The sequence below is a fragment of the Mizuhopecten yessoensis genome, unplaced genomic scaffold (assembly GCF_002113885.1).
Source record: "Mizuhopecten yessoensis strain PY_sf001 unplaced genomic scaffold, ASM211388v2 scaffold6523, whole genome shotgun sequence".
In the NCBI taxonomy this organism is placed as follows: Eukaryota; Metazoa; Mollusca; class Bivalvia; order Pectinida; family Pectinidae; genus Mizuhopecten; species Mizuhopecten yessoensis.
In genome coordinates, this window is record NW_018406592.1 from 402,420 (window position 1) to 414,232 (window position 11,813).

General features: G+C 36.5%; 1 protein-coding gene across 1 annotated transcript in view; it reads left to right on the forward strand.

Moving 5' to 3' along the window:
• Window positions 1–11,813, forward strand: part of LOC110452280 — a 149,030-nt gene that overhangs the window by 97,431 nt on the left and 39,786 nt on the right. Inside the window, exons 8-10 of the mRNA XM_021500694.1 lie at window positions 966–998; window positions 5,963–6,039; window positions 6,602–6,797. Coding sequence (XP_021356369.1) covers window positions 966–998; window positions 5,963–6,039; window positions 6,602–6,797 — 306 coding nt within the window. The remainder of the gene's footprint in view (window positions 1–965; window positions 999–5,962; window positions 6,040–6,601; window positions 6,798–11,813) is intronic.

Below are 11,813 nucleotides of genomic sequence, written 5' to 3' on the forward strand. Positions count from 1 at the left end.
AAAGAGACAAATGCAGTCATGATATTAGAATTGATCCTGGGGTCTGACCACAACCGTAGGGACCTAGTTTCTGCGTCACAGCTTGGAAACAGTTGAGATCCCCACCCCATAACCATACATAAAATTGCTGGGCATGAAAAATTGAATACAGATATATATGCTACAAGGATTGGCCTTGGGGTCTGGCATATTCCCTTGGATCTCATTTGGAGAATATTCTGCCATGATTGCTTAGATATCAAGGTGAGCGATACAGGCCCTATGGGCCTCTTGTTCTTTCTTGGACACTTTTTTGAAATTATATTTTCAATAGATTCACTGCTTTAAACCGTTCGGATTTAAAGTCATTTGTAATGTGTGTGACATTTGTAATTGACATTTGTAATGTGTGTGACATTTGAAACGTGTGTGACATTTGTAATTGACATTTGTAATGTGCGTGACATATTTGTAATTGACATTTGTAATGTGTGTGACATTTGTAATGTGTGTGACCTTCTTAAGTAAACTCTAAATTATCTAGAGATCATATCTACATAAACAAAACTATTCCATTTGTAATGTGTGTGACATTTGAAATTGACATTTGTAATGTGTGTGACCTTCTTAAGTAAACCCTAAATTATCTAGAGATCATATCTACATAAACAAAACTATTCCATTTGTTGAGTCCAGTAAGTATTCATTTTTATCAAAAAAATGTCTGTAAACATAAATTTATAAATTCTTCAACCAATGCTTTTCTGAGATACATAAATAATGATATTAATTTTACTATTATGGAGTATTGTTTAAAACTAACATGCAGAATTTTTGACAGACAGATACATCATAAGATTCCTTAAATAACAGTCATGATAGTTAGGACAGGAATGTGTGTGTACATGGAGGCTTGAACAACATGTCTTGTAGTGTTATTTGTGAATCCTGTGGTGTTTGGTCTCATTCTGTTCTCTACTGTGTAGTTGTGCAGACAATGGAGGTTTCTCTCCCTTGTGGTAAGTCTTCTGTCTCCATCTCAAGCTTACTCGGGACCTTGATGCCTGTTTGTAAACAGAATTTTCATTGGTCAAAAGAACAGCTATTTGGAAAACCAAATTGATTGGTTAATGATTTTTCTTATTTGTAAATTAATTAATTTATCTCTGAAAAAAGAGGGAAAATATTATGATTACTTAGATAAGATTATCATGCAGAAAAACCTGTAATGTCTCATTGTCAGATGATGATATGGTCAATTAAATTCTAGTACAATTATACTGACAATGTTAACAAATCATTTTCTGTTTACAAAATCACTCTGGCTAAACAGAAGGTCCGGTATTCCAGACTTTATTCTTCTTGTGCACAAACATGCATCACTAGTAATTACTTAGTGTCACCCTGTATATACAACTTTGACTGACCCTGTCAGTGGGCAGAAGAGTCGGTTGTATACACAGAGGGGTGTTGGGATCATATATTGTACAGTTTGTCATAGGTACTTTATTTTGAATTGTATAATATAGTTACAGATTTCTTTTATAAAGATTTGACACAAATAATGAAATCTAGATTTAGCTCATTTCTATTTTAGAGTTATTTCCCTTGTATATACAATGTACCAAGTATCCCTGAGAGGTAGTCTTTAAAAATATTTTTATATAGCCTTACTTTTTTATATATATATATATATTTTAGACTAATTTTGTATTTGATATACCATTGATTTTGTATTTGATGACTTAATTAAATGAAAATAGTTGTTTAAAGTTGTTTTCTTATAGATTATGTAATACTTTAAAGATAAAAATAGAAAAATTAAAAAGGGGAAAAAAATGTGAAATTTTGGGTGGATTTGCAGATTATTTGCATGAAACTGGTGATGCTGGTTGCCGCTTTCTCTTCGTTTATCAATTGTTTCATCTCTCTATCTTAATTGTCTCAATAACTTCACAACTTGCCACGATTTGTTGTGAAGCGATCTTTTTCAGACACAAAAGATTGGTGTTACACAGTAACAATTGTAACAGTGATTTGTTTCGACAAATTTAAAGGTTTTTAGTCAAATATTTCAAAATCGTAAAAAAATATTAAACCTGCCTACAATGCACTGTTACATATGGAATATTAATATTGGTAAGAGCCAGTCACAGTCATATGCTTTATATAAATATTTATGCATGCAAGGTTGAGGAAAATACAATGTCTTTTTTAATACCTTTTAATTGACTTTTAATTAACACATGCTTTATACTTGTGATAATACAATATCTATAATAAAACAATATACACCATAATAAAATATATGTGTATAAGTAACTCATGTTGTATACTCTTTGTAATCAGAATATTACAATATTATACACTATAAAGATATTATATGTATAACCAAGTTAATTGTTTCATTTTCAGAGATGACATAAAAGTTTGGAGAAATTGAAATTCATAGTTATGATATTAAGGATACATAATGTGATGTTTGGTTTTTCTACCAAACATACGCTGACATACAGGGGTGCCCCACATTAGAAACCCCTTACAATACCATACAGGGGCCCCCTATACTAGAAACCCCTTACAATACCAAACAGGGGCCCCCTACATAAGAAACCCCTTACAATACCATACAGGGGCCCCCTACATTAGAAACCCCTTACAATAACAAACAGGGGCCCCCTATACTAGAAACACCTTACAATACCATACAGGGGCCCTCTACATTAGAAACCCCTTACAATAACATACAGGGCCCCCCACATTAGAAACCCCTTACAATAACATACAGGGGGCCCTATACTAGAAACCCCTTATAATACCATACAGGGGCCCCCTATACTAGAAACACCTTAAAATACCATACAGGGGCCCTCTACATTAGAAACCCCTTACAATAACATACAGGGGGCCCTATACTAGAAACCCCTTACAATACCATAAAAGGGCCCCCTATACTAGAAACCCCTTACAATACCATAAAGGGGCCCCCCTATACTAGAAACCCCTTACAATACCATAAAGGGGCCCCCTATACTAGAAACCCATTACAATACCATAAAGGGCCCCCCCCCCCCTATACTAGAAACCCCTTACAATACCATAAAGGGGGCCCCTATACTAGAAACCCCTTACAATAACATACAGGGGGCCCCTACATCAGAAACGCCTAACAATAATATACAGGGGCCCCCTATACTAGAAACCCCTTACAATACCATACAGGGGCCCCCACATTAGAAGCCCCTTACAATAACATACAGGGGCCCCTATACTAGAAACCCCTTAAAGTACCATACAGGGGCCCCCCTATACTAGAAACCCCTTACAATAACATACAGGGACCCCCTATACTAGAAACCCCTTACAAAACCATACAGGGGGCCCCCTATACTAGAAACCCCTTACAATACCATAAAGGGGCCCCCTATACTAGAAACCCCCTACAATACCTTACAGGGGCCCCCAACATTAGAAGCCCCTTATAATACCATACAGGGGCCCCCTATACTAGAAACCCATTACAATAACATACAGGGGCCCCCTATACTAGAAACCCCTTACAATAACATACAGGGGCCCCCACAATAAATTAACATTATGATAACATACAGGGGGCCCACAATACATTGACATAATGATAACATACAGGGGGCCCCACAATTAATTAACATTATGATAACATACAGGGGGCCCCACAATAAAGTAACATTATGATAACATACAGGGGGCCCATAATAAAGTTACATTATGATAACATACAGGGGGCCCACAATAAATTAACATTATCATAACATACAGGGGGCCCACAATTAATTAACATTATGATAACATACAGGGGGCCCACGATACATTGACATAATGATAACATACAGGGGGCCCCACAATAAAGTTACCTTATGATAACATACAGGGGGCCCCACAATTAATTAACATTATGATAACATACAGGGGGCCCACACTACATTGACATAATGATAACATACAGGGGGCCCCACAATAAAGTAACATTATGATAACATACAGGGGGCCCACAATACATTGACATAATGATAACATACAGGGGGCCCACAATAAAGTTACATTATGATAACATACAGGGGGCCCCACAATAAAGTTACATTATGATAACATACAGGGGGCCCACAATAAATTAACATTATGATAACATACAGGGGGCCCACAATAAATTAACATTATGATACATACAGGGGGACGCTGGTCTCTTCTTTTTCTGACTCTGTAAGGGTACAACTGTAGGTAATCAGTGTTGTGTTAATTCCTAACTGTTATATATACTAAGGTTCATTACTGAAAATTGAAATACACCTATGATAAAACTGTTTTGAATGGCAAATGAAGTTATGTTTGAGGAATATTTTTAAACTAGTCTGTAGTATGTGTATGATGTAAAAGATACCAATCTCTGTTACATAAGCAACACTTTGTAGGTTTTCTAGCATCAGGTTTAAATGTATAGACTCAGTTAGCTTCAGGTTTAAATGTATAGACTCAATAAGCTTCTGGTTTAAATGTGTAGACTCAGTAAGCTTCAGGTTTAAATGTATAGACTCAGTTTGTATCAGGTTTAAATGTATAGACTCAGTTAGCTTCAGGTTTAAATGTATAGACTCAGTAAGCTTCAGGTTTAAATGTATAGACTCAGTTTGGATCAGGTTTAAATGTATAGACTCAGTTAGCTTTAGGTTTAAATGTATAGACTAAGTTAGCTTCAGGTTTAAATGTATAGACTCAGTTAGCTTTAGGTTTAAATGGATAGACTCAGTTAGCTTCAGGTTTAAATGTATACACTCAGTAAGCTTCAGGTTTAAATGTATAGACTCAGTTAGCTTCAGTTTTAAATGTATAGACTCAGTTAGTATCAGGTTTAAATGGATAGACTCAGTTAGCCTTAGGTTTAAATGTATAGACTCAGTTAGCTTCAGGTTTAAATGTATAGACTTAGTTAAGCATCAGGTTTAAATGTATAGACTCAGTTAGCTTCAGGTTTAAATGTATAGACTCAGTAAGCTTCAGGTTTAAATGTATAGACTCAGTATCAGGTTTAAATGTATAGACTCAGTTAGCTTCAGGTTTAAATGTATAGACTCAGTTAAGCATCATGTTTAAATGTATAGACTCAGTTAGTATCAGGTTTAAATGTATAGACTCAGTTAGTATCAGGTTTAAATGTATAGACTCAGTTAGTATCAGGTTTAAATGTATAGACTCAGTTAGTATCAGGTTTAAATGTATAGACTCAGTTAGTATCAGGTTTAAATGTATAGACTCAGTTAGTATCAGGTTTAAATGTATAGACTCAGTTAGTATCAGGTTTAAATGTATAGACTCAGTTAGTATCAGGTTTAAATGTATAGACTCAGTTAGTATCAGGTTTAAATGTATAGACTCAGTTAGTATCAGGTTTAAATGTATAGACTCAGTTAGTATCAGGTTTAAATGTATAGACTCAGTTAGTATCAGGTTTAAATGTATAGACTCAGTTAGTATCAGGTTTAAATGTATAGACTCAGTTAGGTATCAGTATCAGTAGTAAAAGTTTGATGTGATTTATCTCCTGTGATGTTCTGTTTCTGAATCTGTCGCCTGATCTGTATGATACATATGTTGGCTAGCAGCTGTGTACAGCTTACCTATATATATCTCGTTAGCCATACCTCAGGTGTGAAATATTTTTCCAATATATACTAGGAACATAAATCACATTATCCTTCAGTATATACGACAGCCCTGGACGTTTAAGTCTCTCGGTAGATTTAAATCTGACAAACAGACTGACTTTTCAATTTTGCTAAGTCAGCCGTGACCGAGATTTAAGCTTATAAGACAAGATTGTACCTGATTTGAGAACATTTCTGTATCCACTCCTCAGAAGTTTATCCTGAACTGGGATATGATTTCCTATGACTTTATTCTCTTTAAATGGCCAAGTTTGTGAATTTTTTCGGTTCTGTCTTTCACAAAGGGTCAGAGCAGTCGAGGACAACATACATCCAGAATCTTAACCAGAAGCTCAGCGATGAACACCGCAAACTTCTCGAGGTAAGTCAAAAAACTTAATCCGCACATTTAAAGAATAGTTCACCTGTAATCATTGACTGGACAGTGGTCAAGCAGATCATGTACGGTATTCTATTTAAGCACAGGATGACCAGCGTTTTAAGAAACCTAATCTTTTGTTATTGGGACATTAAAAGCCGTGTGGTTTGGTATGATTCACAAAGTGGCGATTTTTCTTGAGAATCAAAGTTTAGATGGGAAACACTGAGGCAAAGGTAAGAATCAAACTATAAAGAAGTTATTTTATTGATGGAATGTGAGTTAAAATTAGTAATACATTTTTGACTGTTGGTTGGGGATATTTCAGAATCAATTGTTTCCCTCTCAAGTTTTTATATTTCAGACATGCAAATGTGTAGACAGTTTTGAAAGTCTGATGCACCTGTAGTTGTGAGGTAGTTGGATATATATTTTTAGCTTATGCTCTAATAGTGTGAGTTCCGGAAGTGTTCATTCTCACACAGACAATCTGTAGACTCACAGATCTGTAATTGATTCTGATGAGAGTTGGTACTTATATATATTTTCACATTTTATTCTGCAGAAAATTTCGGAAGATCTTGAAAAGGGTGCAGAGATCAGACGGCACACTCCAAAAAAGAAACGGAAATCTGGAGCCGTAGCCACAGAGTCTGAAGACGGGGGGGACACTGAAACAGAGAGCATCCACTCCATGCCTGTCACTGGGGAGGAATACCAACAGGTGGAAGAGCGAGAAAAGGTGTTGGATAGGGTGGAAGGTAAATAAATGTAACTGCCATGGTCATAACCGACTTAATAGTGCATATATACTATGAGCACATATAAATGATGAATATTTGTCTTTGATTTCTTCCGACTTGTCTTACTTTCAGTTATATGCTGCCTTATTTTTCTATTCCTCTGATTTGTGTTAGAGTTGTCTTTCTTTAAAATTATTAATGAAAATTATCTGATACTTCAAAATTACCTGTGCATTATGAACTTATTTATGAAAGTTGTCATCAATTTCTGAACCACTGGACACAATTTTAGAGACTCCTTTTCCAGTTGCCTGGTGTATTGAAGAATTTTTTTAAGTCTTCCTTCCCTACCGTTTGATATACTGGGCAGGATTGACGACACTCCATTTCCCAGAGACTAGTAAACTGAACAATCTTTAAACGTCTGCCTTTCCCATTTTCACACATACGGTACCGGATGTGATTTTAGACACTCCCTTCCCTGGCGATTAAGATTTTAAGGACACTTTACTGAGTATCTTGTAAAATTGTAAATATTAAAATCCATAAAAGAAAACACCAGTATATGGTTTAAAGTTTTCCGCTTAAATTAAAAAAAAAAAAATTAAAGTTGTTGACTGAAGAATGCGTAATGTCAGCAGTCTTTCCTTTTTAGTTATTTATGAAGTCTTTATTGTAAACATGTAAAAATGTTCCTTCTTAAATCAAAAACATTGTGATATTCAATCTGTTTAGTCTTGAATTGTAATCAGGGAAATTAATGTTGAAAGAAATGAATTTTCAGGTGTGAACAAGATTATTTATTATGTTTAAATAGTGTTTGCCATGTTTGACATTTAAATTGAAAATACACCTTGAGTGTTTCTGTCAAATATATTTTAGAACAATTTATTATGTGAATCTGTTTGAACTATTGACTCCTGTGGTAGTTTTACATTTAATTTCTTATTAAGTTATCACCTTTGAGAGAAGTTCCACCTGTAAGGTAGTGTGATTACAGACCACACAATGTTTACAGTGTAAGGTAGTGTGATTACAGACCACACAATGTTTACAGTCTAAGGTAGTGTGATTACAGACCAAACAATGTTTACAGTCTAAGGTAGTGTGATTACAGACCAAACAATGTTTACAGTCTAAGGTAGTGTGATTACAGACCAAACAATGTTTACAGTCTAAGGTAGTGTGATTACAGACCAAACAATGTTTACAGTCTAAGGTAGTGTGATTACAGACCAAACAATGTTTACAGTCTAAGGTAGTGTGATTACAGACCAAACAATGTTTACAGTCTAAGGTAGTGTGATTACAGACCAAACAATGTTTACAGTCTAAGGTAGTGTGATTACAGACCAAACAATGTTTACAGTCTAAGGTAGTGTGATTACAGACCAAACAATGTTTACAGTCTAAGGTAGTGTGATTACAGACCAAACAATGTTTACAGTGTAAGGTAGTGTGATTACAGACCAAACAATGTTTACAGTGTAAGGTAGTGTGATTACAGACCAAACAATGTTTACAGTGTAAGGTAGTGTGATTACAGACCAAACAATGTTTACAGTGTAAGGTAGTGTGATTACAGACCAAACAATGTTTACAGTGTAAGGTAGTGTGATTACAGACCAAACAATGTTTACAGTGTAAGGTAGTGTGATTACAGACCAAACAATGTTTACAGTGTAAGGTAGTGTGATTACAGACCAAACAATGTTTACAGTGTAAGGTAGTGTGATTACAGACCAAACAATGTTTACAGTGTAAGGTAGTGTGATTACAGACCAAACAATGTTTACAGTGTAAGGTAGTGTGATTACAGACCAAACAATGTTTACAGTGTAAGGTAGTGTGATTACAGACCAAACAATGTTTACAGTGTAAGGTAGTGTGATTACAGACCAAACAATGTTTACAGTGTAAGGTAGTGTGATTACAGACCAAACAATGTTTACAGTGTAAGGTAGTGTGATTACAGACCAAACAATGTTTACAGTGTAAGGTAGTGTGATTACAGACCAAACAATGTTTACAGTGTAAGGTAGTGTGATTACAGACCAAACAATGTTTACAGTGTAAGGTAGTGTGATTACAGACCAAACAATGTTTACAGTGTAAGGTAGTGTGATTACAGACCAAACAATGTTTACAGTGTAAGGTAGTGTGATTACAGACCAAACAATGTTTACAGTGTAAGGTAGTGTGATTACAGACCAAACAATGTTTACAGTGTAAGGTAGTGTGATTACAGACCAAACAATGTTTACAGTGTAAGGTAGTGTGATTACAGACCAAACAATGTTTACAGTGTAAGGTAGTGTGATTACAGACCAAACAATGTTTACAGTGTAAGGTAGTGTGATTACAGACCAAACAATGTTTACAGTGTAAGGTAGTGTGATTACAGACCAAACAATGTTTACAGTGTAAGGTAGTGTGATTACAGACCAAACAATGTTTACAGTGTAAGGTAGTGTGATTACAGACCAAACAATGTTTACAGTGTAAGGTAGTGTGATTACAGACCAAACAATGTTTACAGTGTAAGGTAGTGTGATTACAGACCAAACAATGTTTACAGTGTAAGGTAGTGTGATTACAGACCAAACAATGTTTACAGTGTAAGGTAGTGTGATTACAGACCAAACAATGTTTACAGTGTAAGGTAGTGTGATTACAGACCAAACAATGTTTACAGTGTAAGGTAGTGTGATTACAGACCAAACAATGTTTACAGTCTAAAGTAGTGTGATTACAGACCAAACAATGTTTACAGTGTAAGGTAGTGTGATTACAGACCAAACAATGTTTACAGTCTATCAATGTGTCTGATTTAATAGTTCAGGTTTCTTATAGAAACTGTAACAAAAGTACTGGACTGTACAACATAATTAAACTGTTTTCATTTAGAACATGTTTTGTTTTTATGTTGGAACCAATTTCTGTGATAAAAATATAATTAATCAAACTACTTAGATATGGAAAAAACACATTTGATTTACGATTGTATTATGAATTTAAGGTTTTTTTTAATTATTATTTTGAAACTATATTTGGGAGGAGAATCTTTGAAAATTTGAACAATTTTTTTTTTGATAGATTTAAAATCAATAGATAAAAAATGAAAGTATGGTAAATGTCTGTCGTATATGTTTAAAAGAATTTATTTTTCTATTTGTATATATATTAATCCACTAACAAAATAAGTCATTGGAAAAATCTCTTTAACGGGTGGAATCAAACCAACTCATGCCAGTCATGTTGACTTTGAGAGTAATTGTGTTTTGAATTCATTCAAACATCAAGCCTGTTGTATTGGATGTATTAAAGGCATGTCGTTTACGATTGGAAGTTTGTAGAGGTGGGTACTATAGAGTATTTTTCTGATGAAAGGTTGGGGAATTGGTGATGGCTGTATAGGTACGGTTTAAAAGGAATCTTTTCATCTCTTCATTTGACTTCAGAAATGGATGTTTGTGACGATATGTCTAAAAGGACATTTAACAGAAATAGATTGCTTTGAACAGCTCACCCATGTAAACACAGCACATTAAATCGGTCAGGTGTGTTATGACATTTTAAACAAATTTAAAGTTCAGCTTCATTATGATATACCTGAAGTAATAAACTAATAGTTATTTCATTAAGAGGATATGAAAACAAGATTATACACGAGGAAATATTGTTGCTTGTGGAAGAGATATTAACGTTAATGGCCGTGTACAAAGTCTGGGCTCATGTAATTGTAGGCCAGAATACCAAAAACTTACATAAATAACTGCAGTCTGTATAAGGATCCCCGATAACAGCCAACACCTGAACCTAGGAATCGGAAACACTTTCCCCACATGACTATTAAAAAATAAAGAAAAATCAACAACAGTGTTCTGAGGATAAAGATGCAATGGTCAACATTGATACCCTACAGAGTACCCTGCCCAGTAACACTACAGAGTACCACCGGGCCCAGTCACACTACAGAGTACCGGGTCCAGTCACACTACAGAGTACCCCACCCAGTCACACTACAGAGTACCCTGCCCAGTAACACTACATAGTACCCCACCCAGTTACACTACAGAGTACCCCACCCAGTCACACTACAGAGTACCCCACCCAGTCACACTACAGAGTACCGGGCCCAGTCACACTACAGAGTACCCCGCCCAGTCACACTACATAGTACCCCACCCAGTCACACTACAGAGTACCCTGCCCAGTCACATTACAGAGTACCCCACCCAGTCACACTACAGAGTACCCCACCCAGTCACACTACAGAGTACCCCGACCAGTCACACTACAGAGTACCCCGCCAAGTCACACTACAGAGTACCCAACCCAGTCATACTACAGAGTACCCCGCCCAGTCACACTACAGAGTACCCCACCCAGTAACACTACAGAGTACCCCACTGAGTCATACTACAGAGTATCCCGCCCAGTCACACTACAGAGTACTCCACCCAGTAACACTACAGAGTTACCCACCCAGTCACACTACAGAGTACCCCACCCAGTAACACTACAGAGTACCCCACCCAGTCATACTACAGACTAACCCGCCCAGTCACACTACAGAGTACCCTGTCCAGTCACACTACAGAGTACCCCACCTAGTAACACTACAGAGTACCCCACCCAGTCACTCTACAGAGTACCCCGACCAGTCACACTACAGAGTACCCCGCCCAGTCACACTACAGAGTATCCCACCAAGTCACACTACAGAGTACTGGGTCCAGTCACACTACAGAGTTCCCCGCCCAGTCATACTACAGAGTACCCCACCAAGTCACACTACAGAGTACCCCACCCAGTCACACTACAGAGTAACCCTCCCAGTCATACTACAGAGTACCCCACCCAGTCATACTACAGAGTACTTGGTCCAGTCACACTACAGAGTACCCCGCCCAGTCACACTACAGAGTACCTCACCCAGTCATACTACAGAGTACCCCGCCCAGTCATACTACCGAGTACCCCACCCAGTCATACTACAGAGTACCCCACCCAGTCATACTACAGAGTACC